This window comes from Mastigoproctus giganteus, chromosome 1 (genome assembly GCF_048544385.1).
Source record: "Mastigoproctus giganteus isolate SK-2022 chromosome 1, ASM4854438v1, whole genome shotgun sequence".
Lineage (NCBI taxonomy): Eukaryota > Metazoa > Arthropoda > Arachnida > Uropygi > Thelyphonidae > Mastigoproctus > Mastigoproctus giganteus.
Genome location: NC_143575.1, coordinates 248,851,215 through 248,871,705, shown reverse-complemented (window position 1 = coordinate 248,871,705; position 20,491 = coordinate 248,851,215). Strand labels below are relative to the sequence as shown.

General features: G+C 37.7%; 1 protein-coding gene across 3 annotated transcripts in view; it reads left to right on the top strand.

Annotated features, from left to right (window-relative positions):
• The window catches only part of LOC150091741 (uncharacterized), a 468,496-nt gene that overhangs the window by 184,314 nt on the left and 263,691 nt on the right, over positions 1 to 20,491 (top strand). For all 3 annotated transcript variants that reach the window (XM_090376795.1, XM_090376796.1, XM_090376797.1), the window contains one exon: positions 11,327 to 11,463. In XM_090376795.1, coding sequence (XP_090232921.1) covers positions 11,327 to 11,463 — 137 coding nt within the window. The remainder of the gene's footprint in view (positions 1 to 11,326; positions 11,464 to 20,491) is intronic.

The window sequence follows — 20,491 nt, the reverse complement described above, 5'->3', positions numbered from 1 at the left end:
AGAAATAGTGGGCCAGTAAATCAGAATGTCTTATAATGGGGGATTTTAACTTTCCACATATCGACTGGAACTTGTGGATTGGTCACTCGCACTCTAGCAAGACTTTTGTGGATTTATTGGATTACTGTTTTCTACAGCAACATGTTCGAGAGGCAACCAGAGGGAGTAATATTCTTGATCTGATTATTGGCAGTGATTATTCATGCATTAAGAATTTGCAGATAAAGGAACCACTGGTGCCTTTATCTACAACGTACTGGTGTGGGAATTACTTAAACATGTAACTACCATAAAGGCTAAAGGGAAGGGCTTTTGCTTTTGTAAAGGTGACTACAGGGGTCTCAGACAGTTTTTAAATTCTATACAGTAGGATCAGCTGATGATGTTAGCAACATTGAATTTTAAATGGGAAGCCTTCAGGGACTTAATTTTGGAGGCTACTAGTCTTTTCATTTTAACTAAGAAATATTGTTTAAGGTTTAGGCCTAAATGGATGTCAGATGAATTAATGAGGCTTGTGGCAGAGAAGAAAAATGTATGGAATGCATGTAAAGTATCATGTGACACAGAAGCCTATTGTAGATATAAACTAGTCTGTAATCGAGTTACAAAGGAGGTTAGGCAAGCTAAGGCAGATTAAGAGAAATCTTTGGCAAAGGATGCAAAGAGTTCTTTACTTATGTAAACTCTCGAAGGAAAGGGATGCATCAGATTGGGAAACTTAACATAGATGGGTTGACTATTGATGATCATGCTCAGGTAGCTGATAAACTGAATGAGTATTTTGCATTTACATTCACACATGAAGAGTTATTCAGTGAGGGAAGTGCCAGAAGTTTCTCAAACTCTAAACAGGGATCTAAGTGATTTTGTAATAACTGAGAACAAAGTGGAGGAGAAATTGTTGAAGTTGAACATAAGGAAGGCACCTGGGATGGACGGGATCTATCCAGTTATATTAAAGGAGGCAGCAAAGGAAGTAAGTAAACCCTTAGCCGTAATTATGAGAGCTTCCTTGGACATGGGGGAGGTCTCCATGGACTGGAGGTGTGCAAATGTATCACTTCACAAAGGGGGTTCAAAAAGATGACACAAGTAACTATATACCTGTTAGTTTAACTTGTGTTCGGGGGAAAATAATGGAATCACTGGTTAAAGAAGCATTGCAGGATCATCCAGACAAGACTGCAGTAATAGTTAAGACACAGCATGGGTTTGTTAAAGGGAGGTCTCATCTAACCAATTTGATTGGATACTGTGACGTGGTCACAAAGGAACTGAATGCCAAAAATAATTTTGATATCATATACTTGGTTTTCAGGAAAGCTTTTGATACTGTTGCACAAATTTGCTGTACAAATTTGAGAGGTATGGCATTAAGGGTAAGTTGCTACAATGGATAACAGGATGGTTGAGTGGGAGGCGATAGAGTAGTAATCAGTGAACATTGCTCTTTGTGGACAAATGTCATTAGTGGAGTTCCCTAGGGTTCGGTGTTAGGCCCGTTGTTGTTTTGTATATTTATCAATGATATTGATGAAGGTATATCAGGTTTAATGTCCAAATTTGCAGATGATACAAAGGTTGGCAGGGTTGTTAACGACAGTAAAGACAGTATGCTACTCCAACTAGATCTAGATAAGTTGGGCAAATGGGCGCTGAGAAGTGGCAACTGAAGTTTAACATTGACAAATGCAAAGTACTGCATATGGGTAGCAATAACCCAAGAGAAATGTACCAACTGTGTGGTAACACTCATTGAAGTGGAAAGTGAAAAAGACCTGGTAATTGTGCAGTCAAATATGAAGTTTGCTGAGCAGTGCAGAGGGGATGCCAGGGCAGGTCATGGAGTTTTTGTCAAAGATATATAGTAATTTTGCTAGCAAGAACAGGGAGGTGATTATCCCGTTATACAAGGCAATGGTCAGGCCACACCTAGAGTACTGGGTACAGGTCTATAGGCCTCATTTTAGGAAAGATGTAGAGTTGCTAGAATGAGTACAAAGAAGGGCAACAAGATTGGTGAAGGGAACAAAGGGGTGCTCTTACCAAGAAAGGCTTAGGTTCTGCAAATTGTAGTGCCTGGAGAGTAGACACCTGGTTTTGCAACTGAGGTGATCTGATTGTGGTGTATAAGGCCTTGAATGAATGGGTTGAGCAAGCTGCATGCTGATGCGATTCTTGCTCAGATTAAGAACCCGAAGGGGCATAGTTTCAAATTGAGGAAAGACAGTTGTAGAATAGATGCGTGGAAATTTGCCTTTAGCCAGCAGGTAGTTGATTGGTGGGGCAGACTTCCATCTGGAATGAATCAATGGCATTTGGAATGAATGGAGGGTTGAAATGGTAGGGTTTTTTTTTTTTGGGTGGTGCTTGCTTTCTTGCATCGTATGCTAATGCTAATTTCCTCAGAAAATCTGTTAAATTGAAACAGTGAGGCAATTCATTTTGATTGGAATTCTAAAATAATGTTCTTTTGCGAGTGGAACCAACGAAGTGCTTCTTTTTGAAATTAGTGGTAACATGCTTGGTTTGCAAGTGGGTGATTCAGAGTTCAATACCCACGCAGCGCATTAATTTTTTCTTAAAGTTATTTAAGTCCTGCTCTTCTTGAATATTTTAACATTTTAATCTCTTTTTACTGTATTGTATTTTTTAAATGTTTTCTTTTTTACGTTACAATGGATCGTCGGTTATCTAGAATAATTTGAAAGGCTGATCTTCCTTTTTTTTTTTTTTATTAATGGTAGTACAGTAAACGTTGGTTATAGTGATCATGTTTGCAAATGAATTCTGATTATAATAAGTGAAAGATCGAGTTTACTACCTGCTTATAACAGATTGTACAAACAAAAAGCCCAATAAACCGAAAACTGCAAATTGTTTTTATTGTTTTATGGTTGTGACCTTCACAAATGTGCTTTAAAAAAATATCAAAGAATACTGGGTTTTCTTGGAAACTGAGTGAATTTCAGATTATCTCCACATTAGGTAAGAATAATATCGGCCCGAAACTGTGCAATTTATTATTTTTCTATGTTTTTTATGGTAAAATGTGAACAAAAAGAAACTGCGTAGTTTTGACATTGCAACAAATAACAGAAATTATTAATAGAATTAGAAAAGGTGAAAATTTAAGAAATCTCTCAAAAGAGTTTATAATGTGGAGACTTCAACAATTTGCGACAACAAGAAAAATTCCAATTCTATAACAGAATTTGTGTTGATTATGAATAGTGAAGGTGGATCTAGCAGGAAAAAGACAAATGTCGAAACTTAAATGCCACTTTAGAGTTTTCACTTTATTTATTATTATGGCACCTCTGTAGCCAGCTGGGCAGGAGCAGTAGTGCATAGCACACGCTTCTTGATTAGACCAGGGTTCGAGCCCATGCCCACCGGATGCGGAGAGGTCAGGGAATGACCACCACATATCCCTGGAGCAATATGGCCTTAGTTGCTAATGCTCCTAAAAACCAAATAACAAACATAACATATTTATTATTTTTTTTTCTTCAGAAGCGAATTTTAGGGAACTAGTATCTGTCTCGGTGTTGTGTGAAAAAGCATTGGATTTTATTTGAAAATTTTGGTAATGAAGATTTTAAGGAAAGTACAGGTTGGCTGAAAAACTTTAAACTGAGACACGGCATACGTAAACTAGATATTCAATGAGAGAAACTTTCTGCAGATGAATCAGCTGTGGTGTCCTTTAAAAGTAAGTTTGCTTCAGTTATAGCAAATTATGAGAAAGAAACGTTTATGTTGATGAGACGGGCTTATTATGGAAAGAAATACTGAGAAAAACTGTAGCCACTAAAAGAAATGCCTGCACATAGTTTTAAGATGAGAAAAGAGGAAGTTACAATTGCTATGTGTGAAAATGCCACTGGGATGCACAATTCTCTGTGCTCATAGGTGAGTATGAAAAAAACCCGAGAGCATTTAAAATTCTTTCTAATTTTTCTGTTTTGTATAATCATAAAAATGTTTGGATGGATGTTTCTGTTTTCCGAGATTGGTTTATAATTTTTTTAATTTAATCTTATTTTATTTAATCGTAAGTTATGATTAAATTTATTTAATATTACCTTATGATTAAATAAAATAAGATTAATTTAGATTAATTATAGCGTAATAAATTTATTTAACCTTACTGGAGAAATTTTCTGGAAAATTTGGCTATTCAGAAGAGGCCTGACATCGATTATTACAGATAGCTGTATTTCTAATTCCTCATCTTGATGGATGATATTCCTTTAATTTTACAATACACAAAATTCTATATTCTTAGGGTACCTACAATAATACAAAGTAAATGTGTAGTATTAATGCATTAAATAAAAAGTCATCTTAGTTAATTGATAGTCGATTAACTGACTGTACTCACCTCAAATAATTTGCTTAGTTGTATAATGGTTAAGGCATAGTTGTTGAAATTCAATTAAAAAGCGTAGAAATGGAATTTAAAAATAGAGTAGGTGGCTACTTACTCTATTTATTTTTAAATTCCATTTCTATGCTATTTAATTGAATTTCCACAACTTTGTCATAAACACCATACAACTAAGTAGATTACTTGAGGTGAGTACCGTCAGTTAAGCTGTTATTGCTATTATTCTCATTAAGTCAAATAAAAAGTCATAAAACATATCCTATGACAATTAGGAATATTTCTGTAGTAGCTGCTCAAAGCTGTTGCTGTTAACAATCCATATTTCTGCCATGTATCATCTCTCTTTGAACCACCTACAATGTTGTCATTTCCAAATTGTCTTCTGGTGGCCCTGTGATATATACCATTGATTTTAAGAACCCTGTAAGGAAAAAATTCAGGGGATTTTTGCAGTGCAAACAAGCAGGCCATCTAAATAGGGCCATTGCTTTCTCTAGTTTGTATACAATGCTTAGTTACAAAGTCTGTAACATCAATTAGTATCACTGAAAAGAATTTAAAACTATTTAAGACCTTAGTATTAGTATTAATATGGCCAATGATGCAAGAAAACAAGCTTACATCATCTATCCAACCCTCCAGTAGTTCGTCCTTGAATTAATTCAAACTATCCACTTCCACGACAATGGATGGAAGCTTGTTCCTACAATCAACCAACCATTGACTGAAGGAAAACTTCTATACATCTATTCTGCAACCATCCTTCCTCAGTTTGAATTTATGCCCCCTCATGTGCATAATCTGAGGAAGAATCTCATCAGTAGTGAGTTTGCTCAAGCCGTTTGAAGCTTAAATGCCTCAATCAGATCACCCTGCACTGCAATTTGAAGAATTGAAGCCTTTTTCAGTAAAAGCACCTTTTTGTACTCTTCACCAATCTTGTTGCTCTTCTAGCAAATCCTTATCCTTCCTAAAATGAGGCCTTCAGACCTGTATGTGGTCTCAAGTACTCGAGATGTGGCCTAGCCATGGCCTTGTACAAAGGGATAATCACCTCCTTATCCCTGCTGGAAAAGTTCCTATATATCATCAGCAAAACCCCATGAGCTGTTCTGGCAGCCTCTGTGTACTGCTCAGAGAACTTCATGTCATACTACAATTACCCCCCCCCCCAGGTAATTGTGCAGTCCAATAAGAAACCATTTCTTAGCCTATCTGCATAATTTTTCTAGATTTTCTGCAGCAGTATACCTTCATTACTATTGTTAACCAACCACCCACCCAACTTTATATCATCTGCAAACTTGGACATTAAGCCTGGTATACCCTCATCAGAATCATTAATAAATATAGAAAACAATGCACCCAGCACTGAAACCTATGGGACTTTACTTATAACATTAGTCCACAAAGGGCACTGGCTATTGATAAGCAATCTGTCTTCTCCTATTCAACCATCCCTTTATCCATAACAGTAACTTTCCCTTAATACGACACTGCTCTAGTTTTTACAGCAGTCTTTTATGTGCAACAGTATCAAAAGCTTTCCTGAAATCCAAGTATATGATATCAAAATTTTTTGCATCTAGTTCTTTCATCACTTTGTCAGCAGCAGTTCTTTATGTAATAAGAATCTGCAGATAAAAGACCCACTGGGTGGTAGTGATCACAATGTATTGATGTGGGATTTACTTAAAGACACTACTACTATCAAGGGTAAAGGGAAGGGCTTTTGATTTCTTAAGGGTGGCTATAGTGGTCTTGGGCAGTTTTTAAATTCTATGCAATGGGATAATGTTACCAGCAGAATCCTAAATGGGAAGCATTTGAGGAAGTAATCATAGAAGCCACTAGGCTTTTCATGCCACCTAAAAATACTGTTCAGGACTTAGACCTAAATTGCTGGATGTCAGATGAACTGATATGTGGCAGAGAAAAAAATGCACGGGATACATATAAATTATATCAGGTGATACAGAAGCCTGTGGTGGATATAAACTAGTCTGTAATGAAGTGATTAAGGATGTCAGGCAGGCTAAGGCGAGATTACATGAAGTCTGTCTTTTGCAAACAAAAGCAACAGGCCTCTTTACTTATGTTAACAGCAGGAGGAAGGGGTTGAATCACTTAATGTCATGAAGCTAAATGGTTTAGTAATAACTGAGAGGAAGATGAAAAGAAATTGTTGAAGCTTAACATAAAAAAAGCCACCTGGAGTGGAAGCAATCTGTCAAGTTGTATTAAAGGAGGGCAGCAAAGGAAGTAAACAAACCCAGCAATAATTATGAAACCATCTTTGGGTTCAGGGAAAGTCCCTAAGGTGACATGAGTAATTACAGATCTAATAGCTTATCTTCTGTTCCAGAGACAATAATGAAGTCACTGGCTAAAGAAGGAATGCAGGATATGATGTAGTAACAACAGAACTGGGATGAAAAAATTAATTTTGTTATCATATGCTTGAATTTCAGGAAAGCTTTTGATACTATTGCACATAAGACTGTTGTACAGTAATTGCAGATTAATGTACCAAATGTGTGTACTCACTGCCTACACTGCAGTCAAGCAGTGTAGACAGGTAACCTGTCTACACCATTTTCTGAGTGGTGTAGACAGGTTGCCAGGACAGTTCATGGGGGGTTTTGTTAATGATATACAAAAACTTTGCTGGCAGGGATCAGGAGGTGAATATCCCATGATATATGGCAGTGGTTAGGCTGCATACAAGTCTGACAGCCTCATTTTAGGAAAGATGTAGATCTGCTAGTATGGATGTAGAGAAGGGAAATAAAATTGAAGAGAACAAAAGGGTGGTCTTACCAATAGAAAGGCTTCAATTCAACATATTGCATCATCTAGAGATGCAATATGATCATCTAGGCTTGCACCCACAAGATCTTATTGAGGTGTTTAAGGTCTTGAATGGATTGAGTAGCTCAATGATGATATACTTCCTCTTGCTCAGACTACCCACACACACATTGAAGTATGGCTGCAGAATAGATGTGTGGAAGTGCTGCCTTCATTTAGTGGTTGTTCGATTGTTGGAACAAACTGCCATCTGTTGTAGTGGGTAGTTTGAATAAATTCAAGGAAGAATGGATAGATGTTTTGGTTTTTATGTTTTATAAGCTTGTTTTCTTGCATTATTTTCCACTAAAAATCACATCCGAGCGTTAGAATTTTTACAATGCTCCAACTTACTGTATAGTTTTGGACTATGTATATATAAAGTGCTTTAGCATCATAATACACAGCCATTTCTGAATAAATAGAATTTTTAAGGTGGCATCGTTTTAGGTTATATCTCATATTGTGAATACCTTCACAACAAGTTGCCATGATATTGCACTACTTCGAATAAGTAACGCTTCACCTAAGGAGAAGACTAATGTTACTTATTCTCAGATAGGTACCACCACCCAGACGGCACCGTTTCAGGGCTATTTGGCCCTTCTTCGGTGAGTGGGTAGGTACTCAAGTGATGCAATGATGGCAAGAACAGTTATGAAGTATAACTCCACAATATGAGAGATGCCTGATGTATTTAGACTAAGGCGCATTTAGGGCTAGAGCCTCAAGCTGCGAACAAATTTGGACTATGTATATATAAAGTGCTTTAGCATCATAACACACAGCCATTTCTGAATAAACAGAAAATTTTTAAGGCGGCATCGTTTTAGGTTATATCTCATATTGTGAATACCTTCACAACGAGTTGTGAAGTTATTCGAAGTAGTGCAATATCATGGCAACTCGTTGTGAAGGTATTCACAATATGAGATATAACCTAAAACGATGCTGCCTTAAAAATTTTCTGTTTATTCAGAAATGGCTGTGTATTATGATGCTAAAGCACTTTATATATACACATGGTCCAAATTTGTTCGCAGCTTGAGACTCTAGCCCTAAATGCGCCTTAGTCTATGTACAGTTTTATAAATAAGGCGCTTGCATTATATAGGAAAACTTATGTAGTGGTCATAGGATTATCCCTTTCTATTTGCAATCAAAATTAGCAACTCATCAGTAAAAGTTTAATTTTCAGTTATTCAAAAACTGTCCAATCATGTTATAGTGCAAGTTTGCTTAGCATTGACGAGCATGCTCTTCTGGAAAGCTACAAAAGTTTTTCAATGTGAGTGACCAGGTACTTGCTGCATAGTGTATCCTTTATTTCCATCTGTCATTGTGGAAGTTGATTGCTTAAATAAATTGAAGAAAGAACTAGACAAACTTTTGGAACAAATGGATGGGTGAAAATGGGAAGGGTTTTATTTTATTTTTTTGCTGATGCTATATAAGCTTGCTTTCTTGCATCATCTGTCTGTACTAATGCTTAATGTACACTTTATATTCCAGTATCCATATACAATAGCAAGCCTTTTCTTTTTATTATTATTATTTTGGTTTTTATGTTTTATAAGCTTGTTTTCTCGCATTATTTGCCACTAAAATCACATCAGAGCATTAGCATTTTTTGAAATGCTCCAACTTACATGTACAGTTGTTTTATAAATAAGGCATGTTTGCATTGTATAGGAAAGCTTATTTAGTGGTCATAGGATTATCCCTTTCTATTTGCAATCAAAATTAATAACTCATCAGTAAAAGTGACCTTTCCAGAACAGCATGCTCGTCAGTGCTAAGCAAACTCTCACTATAACATGATGGGACAGTTTGTGAATAACTGAAAATTAAAAACTTTTACTGATGAGTTGCTAATTTTGATTGCAAATAGAAAGTGATAATCTTATGACCACTAAATAAGCATTTCCTATACAATGCAAATGCCTTAGTTATAAAACTGTACATTGGAAGTACAACTAAGTTGGAGCATTGTAAAAAAATTCTAACACTCTGTGATTTTAGTGGCAAATAATGCGAGAAAACAAGCCTATAAAACATAAAAACCAAAAAAATAAAATAAATATTTTATTTTATTATTTTGTTGATGCTATATAAGCTTGCTTTCTTGCATCATCTGCCCCTATTAATGCTATGGAACACTTTATATTCCATTAGCCATATACAATAGCAAGCTTTTCATTAAAGTTCTCTTGATTCAATAATTTTATTGGGAGCGTAATCTTCTAGTGATATATTTTAATTAATTTTGCATTGTTTCTGACTTTTTTTTTTTTTTTTTTTTTCATGCTAGACTTTAACGACAACTTTTGAGACCAAAGTTGGCATAACATGAGATGAATCAGAAAAGTTTCATTTTCTGGTTATTTGAAACTAGAAGGTTATAATGATGCCTGTTTATTTGAAGACTAGTGATGGACTTGGCATATAAGGCTGTAGATATTAGTTGCTTACAAGGGATGGTCAGTAACTATTTACCTTCACCTAGAAATATTTGAATTGGAGATTTGAAGCTTGGCTGGCAGTTTCATCCTTTTCTATTTAGCTACCTCTTTTAGAGCTACACTTCTTTTTCCTGTGGATAAGCGCCGACCGGGCTAGCCGAGTGGGTAAAGTACCTGCCCGGCAACCCAAAGGTCGCGGGTTCGATTCCCGCCTCGGGCTTGGATCAAAGTACTGCAAAAACCTTGGGAGGTGCAATATGGCCACAGAAGCCGATGTGCCAACAACTATCAAATCAAAAATCAAAAATCAAACCTGTGGATAAGCTCTTTCAGTCCTTTTGAATAGAATTGCTCATTTTGGGCAGAAAACCAGGCTTCCATTTCATTGAGTAGCTCCTCATCAGTCTGAAATATGATGCAGTCATGCAATGGTTTCTTCATTTTAGAGAAATGGAAGAAGTCTGAAGGTGCAAGGTCAGAGGATAAGTTGAACGTTGTACATTTTCAAACTCCGTGATTGCAGAGTACGCTGTGTGAGCAGACTCGGGAGCAGGAGTATTGCCAGCTAGGAGGCAAACACATTTGGATAACTTGATAATCTCTAACTTTTCCGGGTTTCTGTAGTACTCCACAGTGTTGTTGTTGCCTTTTGGGACATAATCTGTAAGGATGGTACTTTAAATCCTAGAAGGCCAACATGACCTTACCTTTTTTGGAGGTTGGTGAAGATGAATGTTCTATTATTTGCTTTGTTTTGTTTCTAGGTCGTAGTGATGTACCTAGAATTCATCATCACAATTTGTTAAAGTCATTAGCATTTTTTTTTTTTTTTTTTTTTTTTTTTTTGGTGCCTCCGTAGCCAGGTGGGAAGAAGCAGCAGTGCATATCAAATGCTTCTTGATTAGACCGGGGTTCAAACCTGTGACCACCAAATATGGAGGATGTGGAAAGGTCAGGGAATGACCACTGCATATCCCCGAAGCAATATGGCCTTAGTTGCTAATGCTCCTAAAAAAAATAACATTAGCATTTTCTCTACAAGGTTCCTCAACTGCGCCGAATATTCTTTCCTGCGGAGCTTTTGAGATGTCAACAGTCTTGAAACCTGTACTTCTTTCCTTATGGTACTTCCTTCTCTTGGGTCATTGTGCATACTGCTTTATGTGCACACTTGAACTATCTTTTCTAATTTTTCACAGTCCCGTATGAAAGGCAATCCTCCCCATATATATGACTTTCGTCTCCTCATGGATTCGTTTTACTTCTTTGCCTTATGAAGAAATTTTATAACAGATCTGACCTTAATCTTTCCCATCATACCTCTTGCTATATTCATTGTTCTAATTCAGTAACTGATGGATCTAGAAAAATATATGTTAACCTGTGAGACTTAAGTGTGTGTGTATCTCGCACAATTTCTCTCTCATTAACCCTCACCTGGAAATACTTCAGTATTTCTAGGTGAGGGTTAATGCTTATTGACTGCCCCTTGTAAGCAGTCTGGCAAGGTTGTGTATTTGTGAAGGAGTACAGTATATATGTATTTTAATTAATTTTGTTGAGTTAGTGCTAATTCATCCAGATTAATATTTCTTATTATGCTCTTTCTTTTAACCAGGGAAAATTTGGCTACCGACACTTATTTATTATCCCAAATGGATGGCGATCAGTATGTTCCAATTGGCTTCATAGCAAATTTCAATCAAATTAAACGGCTAACCAAGGATTTAAGTCTCATTGTAGATGTTCTCAGAGGTAGGTTTTGGCTCTTATTTAAATATTAAGTGAATATTTCTTTTTCATTGTCCATAAGACATTTTCTTAGCAGCAGAGAGTATAGATATAGGTCTGTCTGCAGGATTGAAAATATGAGCTGCCAGGGGGTAACAAAACTTTTTTTAATCCATTTTTGCAAGGAATTAACCGAGTGGATGGACAATTATTTGTGACTTTTGTTTCAAAAGGATATTATCTGCCAAGCAGAATAATTGATTAATGAAGCTGGTTTTTTCCCCCCTCTTTCACCTGTTGCTGGATTTGACAAAGTCAGTTTGTTTTTCATTACCCCTCTACCCCATAACAAGGCACAAATTCAGAGAATCAGGTAGTTGTGTCACAAATTTTTATGACATGGTATTGTTGTAAAGTGACCCTATTTGTCAGTTTTCCTAAAGGTGACCTCATGGCATAGGCCAATGTTGACCTCACATTATTGAGCAAAATTATGTATAGGGTTAGAAGTTGGTTTTTTTTATATGATCCCCAGATCAAGTTTCCTCTGTTTTAGAAAAATTAGTCCCAACTTTCCAGGAGAGAAATGAGGATGAAGTCATGTTGGAATTTTTCTAAACACCATATGAAATTTTCATAATGAATATTTCCTTTAATGTGAAGACAAGACATCAATGAAGATATTCTGCATTATCTGAAGGATTCCATTTCTCATAAAAGGTGGTAGCTGTGTTTGCTAAGAAATGGCCTTCTCTTGAAGGACAATGCATCTACTCATTAGATCTAAGTACTGCTGCCTTCTCCATAATCACCAAGTGCCAACCTGTGTAGTCTGTAAAATGCAAGGGTGCTTTACATCCTACAAAGACATAGCATATATCATTCAGACTTGATAAAAAAAATTTAAGTTTTGATAATCAGATTAAATCGTTAAATTTAATTACAAAAGTGATTGGCAACATGGCAATAAAAACAATGGCAAAAGACCTCAAGAGTACTGCATGTGGTTCAGCAGCATATAGAATAAAGTTTTTATTTACGTGGTAGTTCTGTGTGCCTAAAAATTCAAAAGTTTACACAATGCTGCTCTCAAAGTAGTGTCTTTTAGCAACTATAGAGCACTTCTGAAAATCATTTTTAATCTCATATGAGAGCTGTTCAATAAAGAATGATCATATTTTTATTTCTTTCACAACATATCTGTATTAATCATCCATATTTTGATGGTCCATTTCAAAATAGTCCCCATTTGATGAAATGCACTTACTCCAATGTTTTTCCCATTCTTCAAAAACATAGTGGAAGTCATTTTTTTGATATGCATTTGCAAATCATCTCCGATATCTTTACAGCTTCTTCTGACAACTGGAAACGTTTTCCTCGCACTCCTTTAACTTTAGAAATAAAATTTTGAAAAATCAGAGTGCAAGATCAGGGCTGTAGGGTGGATAAGAAACACATGTGACATTAGTGCTTGGTTAAGTACTCAATGATAGTATGAGCAGTATGAGGTCTCACATTGCTGTGATGCAGCATACTGACCTGCATGCAGTTGTAGTCATTCGCGACGAATGTGATCCCACAGAGTGTACAGTACAGGTCTAGTAGGGTCCCATAACAGTCATATGACATGGCACAATGTGCTGGTAAACAATTCCTTGAATGTAAAAAAAAAAAAAAGACTAACCTTTCCTGCAGAAGTCACAACTTCTGCTTTCTTCGGTGTTGGTGATGAGTATACTTCTAAACAGGGCTTTGTTGTTTACTCTGGGTCGAAATGATGAAACCCTGTCTCATCTGCATTGTCACTTTGTGAAGGGCCTCACCATCTTTAGTAACCATCCGTTACAGCTCCTCACAAAACCTCCGTACAAACTTGCTGTTGCTCAGGTGTGAGTTGTCTTGAAGGCCCAGCATGCCAAACATGTCATATACAAATGGTCATGGAGAATACTGTGCATGTATCCTACTGGCATTCTCAACATCTCTGCCAGTTATACATATTACTGTTATACATCAATTCTCTCTCACAATTAAGCAGCGTTTATGATTTCTGTGGTGACAGCAGTGGTTGGAGCTCCAGGACTGCTGATTTTTTAATTGTATTAAGTCCATTTTTAAACATTCTAAACCACCTGCAGGATGTGCCATATGGATGCATAGCTTCACTATAAGGCTCTTAACATTTCATATGCCTCAGCTGATGTTTTCTTGAGATGAAAGCAAAATTTTAGAGCAGCATACTGTTCCTTGCACAATATTGAACAGGCATCAAATTGACCTATCACCAAGGTCACACTGTGTGCAAGAGTCAGCTGTGCATTTGCTATATGATATCACTTGGTTTGGTCTTAAATTTCACTGCTCAGCTAGAAATAGCAAGTAGTACAGTTTTTCCTGAAAAATTGTGATCATTCTTTATTAAACAGCCCTCACATATACCTGGAAATTATTTCTTGCTATACATGAGAGCAGGCTAAAAAAGTAATGCACATTGCTCTGATTGGCATAGCATTGTGCCAATCAGAGCAATGCTAACAATGCTAATACAAATTCAAATAATGCTAATGCTGAAAATGTTAGACTCCAAACAAATCCTAGGTTCACCATTATGATCCAGAAAAGGAGTCAAGGCTTGGAATTTCACATTAAGCATAATAATGCAAAAAAATTAAGTCTAAACATTAGTTGGTAAAGTGGTGTTTGATTTTAGCATTAGTAGAGGCATATGATGCAAGAAATCAAGCTTATGCAGCATCAGCAAAAAAAAAAACAAAAAAAAAAAAAACACACTCCCATTTCACCCCTCCATTCGTTCCAAATACCTATCCAGCTCAGCCTTAAGTTTATTTAGGCTATCAACTTCCACAACAAAGGATAGAAGTCCGTTCCACCAGCCAACTATCTGCTGGCTAAAGGCAAACTTCCGCACATCTATCCTACATCTGTCTTTCCTCAATTTGAATCTATGCCCTCTCAGGTGATTATTCTGAGCAAGAGGAAGAATCCCATCAGCATTGAGCATTCTCAAACCATTCAAGGCTTTATATACCTCAATCAGAAATCAGATCACCTCGCAGGTGCCTAGTCTCCAGACACTGTAATTTGCAAAATTTAAGCCTTTCTTCATAAGAGCAACCCTTTGTTCCATTCACTAATCTTGTTGCCCTTCTCTGTACTCATTCCAACAGCTCTACATCCTTCTTAAAATGAGGCCTCCAGACCTGTATACAGTACTCAAGGTGTGGCCTGACCATTTCCTTATACAAGAGGATAATCACCTCCTTATCCTTGATAGAAAAATTCATGTATATTATTGACAAAACACTATGAGCTACTCTTGCAGACCTTCTGCACTGCTCTGAAAACATATCTGCCTGCACAATTACCCCCAGGTCCTTTTTGTTCTCTACTACTGTCAGTGTAGTACCACATAGTTGATACATCACTCTGGGGTTACTGCTTCCCATATGTAGTACTTTACATTTGTCAATGTTAAACTTCATTTGCCACCTCTCAGCCCATCTGCTCAACTTTTCTAGATCCTGTTGCAGCAGTGTACTGTCATTAGTTTCTTTACAAACCCTGCCAACCTTCGTATTGAACTTGGACATTAAACTTGGAATATCATCATCAATATCATTTATAAATACAGAAAATAAAAATGGATCCAACACTGAACCCTGAGGGACTCCACTAATAACATTAGTCCACGATGAGCAGTGTCCATTGATTACCACTCTGTCTTCTCCCACTCAACCATCCCTTTATCCATAGCAGCAATTTGCCTCCAATGCTAATGCTCCTAAAAACCAAATAACAACCTTGTACCGCCCCCCCCCAAGCTAGCAGTTTTGCAACCCACCTAACACTGCCTCGATAGCATCAGCAAATATTCTTGCACCCTTTCTATTGAAGTGTATTTCATCCCTGTAGAAGCAGACTCTCCTGTTAACAAGTACAGACCAGGCTGAAAAAAATTGTACACCTTGAGCCTTGCACAATCTTTCCAGGGCTGAATTGATCGACAAGGCTATCATCATATACTCCCTCCTATCTTGTCTGGGCAGAATTGCAGACACTTTCTAATTCAGCCGTATTTCATGGCATATTTTCAACAGTGATCTGTACTTGTTAAGTAATTCTGCTGGTTTCCTACTCTTAATATCATTAGCACTAACATGTACAGCAATATCACCTTTTGTGCCCTTAAAAGATGATATTCGCTCTACAACATCATCAACCTTTGCCCCTGGCAGACATACCCTGATCCTGTTCCGCCTGTCCTTTTTACATAGCATGTTCCCCATTTCCCCGACAATAGTCACCAACAACTACTAGTTCCTGTGGGACCAGCGCATTCTGCCTTGGGGTTTGCTGCTGTGTTGCATGATAATCAAGTGCAAGCTCTAGTATTGATGTGGGCAGCTGAGAGCTTGATGGGCCCTCAATTTAGATCTTTCGAGGGCATCCACCCAGCTCTCATATAGGCCCATAACAATGCTGAGTTGTCGCCTCATTTCCTCACAGATTTTTGGGACTATAGGTGTTATTCCATTCATAGGCCACATAGGTCAAAATGACCTGAAAACCCAGATGCAAACTCAATAGTGCACAAGATTTATGAAAAAAAAAAAAAAAAAAAAAATATATATATATATACAAAGGGTACTAGGAAAGTTTTGCAATACAGCTTTGTTTATTTAATTTTTTCAAAGTAATTTCCTCTACATTCAATACACCTCTCCATCCTCCGAAACCAATCTTTAAACCAGTTCTGCCAAGTTTCACTAGGGAGTAAAGCACATGCGTTGTCCCAAGCCCGTAGAAGGTCCTCATCACTGGAAAACCGCCTCCCTTTTAGCTTCATTTTCACATGCGGGAACAGTGCAAAGTCGCAGGGAGCAAGGTCTGGACTGTAGGGAGGGTGCTCGAGAAGTTTCAGTCCTGTCGTGGTCAAATATTTGGCGCAGTGAGCTGGAGCATTATCGTGATGGAGGTACCAGGTGTCCATTCTTGACTTTGGCCGCAGGTTCTTCATAGATCCAATGACTTTAGGCAGGCATTGTTCAGTATACCACTTAGCTGTGACTGTCTTCTGCGTGTCCAAAATGACACGTTCCACAATTCCACTCGATTTGAAAAATACAGCTATCATTTTCTTCTTTACAGATCGGGATTTTCTGACAATTACGGGTGTGTCGTCATCATCAAAGACCCAAACTTTGTTTTGAGCCTTGGTCGGCAGATCGTAATAGTACAGCCAAGTCTCGTCACCTGTCACGATGTTGTTCACATACCGAGATTGTCCCTAATCAAACTTTTTTAACATCTCCCGGCACCAAGTCACACATCGTGTCATTTGCTCTTCAGGCAGTTGATGCGGCACCCAGAGAGAACAAAGTTTCTTCACGTGCAAATGATCTTGCAGAATCGAACAAATTGCTGGTGCATTTAGGCCCAAAGTATCCTTTATCTGTTGGTAGGTCACTCGCCTGTTTTCGTCAAGCATTTTCCTCACAGCAGTAATGTTTTCCTCCGTAACTGACGTTCGTGGCCTTCCCGGCCTCTCAGAATTCTCCAGAGTGAAATTTCCCCTTTGGAATTCTCTATACCACCTGAATATCGTTGTACAATGTGGACAATCATCATCTAGTGCAAGAGTCATTTCTTCTAAGCACTGGTCTATGGTTAAACCATGCACGAAATTATACCGCAAAACTGTCCTTATCTCATTTCGTGACCACAATGCCATCGCAAGCACTTTACACTCACTACTAATGAATAACTGAGCCCATCGACTTGGCGCGGCGGCTACTATGCACGTATGAACATGTCTCAACATGCAGCAACAAGCAGCTTCCTGTGATTCATTGTTGCGTCATATTGCAAAACTTTCCTAGTACCCTTTGTGTATATATATATATATATTTTTTTTTTCCCCCTTTCTAGGTTAGTAAATATATCTGGTTTGTAACACCAAAATTGCTTAATAATCACAGTAGCCTTTTTTTTTAAATTGCATTTATTTGATTTTGTTTAATTTTATGCTGGCTTTTGGAAGTTTATAACAGCTTCCAACAAAAAATTTTCCTTGGAATTTTAAGTCATATATGAAAAAGAAAGACTTTGTAGCATACGAATTTCAAAATCAATTTATGGAATAGCTTGGGTTTTTTGTTTTATTTATATATATTTTTTTTCACACAAGGTAAGATTGATGCTAAAGGTTTCAGTTTTTGGAAGTTTATAGTGTAGTTGCCAATATATCAGTTTTTTGAACATATTGTTAGTAGTGCAATGCCTTTTTTTTTTTTTTTGTCAAAAAAAAATTCCTTGTGTTTTGCTGCACCCACTTTGATTTTTGTTTGCTCATGAAGTGAGAGACAGTGTTCCTATTGTTGAGAAGATTCCTTTACAGTATTTTAAAGGTTATTGTAACTCTCTCTCTTTGAATGTTTTATCCTTACTGTGCCTATCTGAATAAGCACTAAGTGTTTCAGTAATTTTCAATGATTATTCAAAAGAAGAAAGTGATCTCTTCTAGCTTTGGCCATATTGAGAATAAATGAAAATTTATTACTATTAGCATTAGCATTAGTAGAGGCATTTGATGCAAGAAAGCAAGCTTATGCAGCATCAGCCAAAAAAAAAAAAAAACACACCACTTCCACTTCACCCCACTGTTCGTTCAAAATACCTGTCCAGCTGAGCCTTAAACTTATTTAGGCTATCAACCTCCACCACAAGGGATGGAAGTCTGTTCCACCAACCAACCACCCGCTGGCTAAAGGCAAATTTCTGCACGTCTATCCTACATCTGTCTTTCCTCAATTTGAATTTATGCCCTCTCAGGTGATTTTTCTGAGAGGAAGAATCCCATCAGCATTGAGCATGCTTAAACCATTCAAGGCTTTATACACCTCTATCAGATCACCTCGCTGGTGCCTAGTCTCCAGACACTGTAATTTGCAAAACTTAAACCTTTCTTCGTAAGAGCACCCCTTTGTTCCATTCACTAATCTTGTTGCCCTTCTCTCTACTTGTTCCAGCAGCTCTACATCCTTCTTGAAATGAGGCCTCCAGACCTGTATACAGTACTCTAGGTGTGGCCTGACCATCGCCTTATACAATGGAATAATCACCTCCTTATCCCTGCTGGAAAAATTCCTGTATATCATTGACAATACTCCATGGGCAACTCTTGCAGCCCGTCTGCACTGCTCAGAGAACTTCATATCTGCCTGCACAACCACCCCCAAGTCCCTTTCATTCTCTACCACTGTCAGTGTAGTACCACAGAGTTGATACGTTGCTCTGGGGTTGCTGTTTCCCATGTGTAGTACTTTACATTTGTCAATGTTAAACTTCATTTGCCACCTCTCAGCCCATCTGCTCAACCTTTCCAGATCCTGTTGCAGCAGCATAGTGTCAGTAGTGTCCTTGACAACCCTGCCAACCTTTGTATCGTCTGCAAACTTGGACATTAAGCCCGATATACCATCATCAATATCATTTATAAATACAGAAAACAATAATGGACCCAACACTGAGCCCTGAGGGACTCCACTAATAACATCAGTCCACGATGAGCAGTGTCCATTGATTACCACTCTCTGTCTTCTCCCCCTCAACCACCCCTTTATCCATAGCAGCAATTTGCCTCCAATGTCACACTGCTCCAATTTGTGTAGCAGTCTTCCATGTGCAACAGTATCAAAAGCCTTTCTAAGATCCAAGTATATAATATCAAAGTTATTCCCTGCATCCAGTTCTTTTGTGACTGCATCATAGTATCCAATCAAGTTGGTCAGGCAAGACTTCCCCTTAACAAAACCATGCTGTGTCTGAGCTATAACTGAAGTCTTGTCTAAATGATCCTGCAGTGCTTCTTTAACCAGTGCCTCCATTAATTTACCTGGAACAGAAGTTAAGCTCACAGGTCTATAATTACTTGTGTCAGCCTTTGATCCTCCTTTGTGAATTGGGGTCACATTTGCACATTTCCAGTCTATGGGTACCTCCCCTGAGTCCAAGGAAGCTCTCATAATTATGGCTAAGGGTTTGCTTACTTCCTTTGCTGCCTCCTTTAATATAACTGGATAGATCCCATCCACCCCGGGTGCCTTTCTTGTGTTTATCTTCAACAGTTTCTCCTCCACTTTACTCCCAGTTATTTCAAGATTCTGTAGCTTACTGCTAGAGTTGAATACACCTCTTGCATTCCCCTCGCTGAATAACTCATCGTGTGTGGATGTCGAAGCAAAATATTCATTTAGTTTGTTAGCTACCTGAGCAGGATCATCAACACTTGACCCATCAATATCAAGTGGACCAATCTGATTCATCCCCTTCCTTCTAGAGTTTACATAAGTAAAGAACTCTTTGCTGTTTTTCTTTGCATCCCTTGCCAAGGATTTCTCGTAATCTGCCTTCGCCTGCCTAACCTCCTTTGTAACTTGGTTGCATATCAACTTGTATCTATCATAGGCTTCTGTGTCATGTGTTAATTTGTATGTATCCCATGCATTTTTCTTCTCTGCCATATGCCTCATTAGTTCATCTGACATCCATTTTGGCCTAAACCTTGAACAATATTTCTTAGTTGGTATGTAAAGCCTAGTAGCTTCCAAGATAAGTTCTTTGAATGCTTCCCATTTTGAATTTGCTGTTGGTAACATCATCAGTTGGTCCCACTGTATAGAATTTAAATACTGTCTCAGTCCATCGTAGTCACCTTTACGGAAGCAATATCCCTTCCCTTTACCCCTAATGGTAGTTACCTCTTTGAGTAAATCCCACTTCAGCACACTGTGATCACTGCCACCTAGTGGTTCATTTATCTGCAGATTCTTAATGCATGAAGAATCACTGCTGATAATCAAATCAAGAGTATTACTCCCTCTAGTTGCCTCCCGAACATGCTGATGTAGAAAACAATCATCCAATAAATCCACAAAAGCCCTGATAGTGTGTGAGTAACCAGCCCCCAAATTCCAGTCAATATCTGGGAAATTAAAATCTCCCATTATAAGACACTCTGATTTACTGG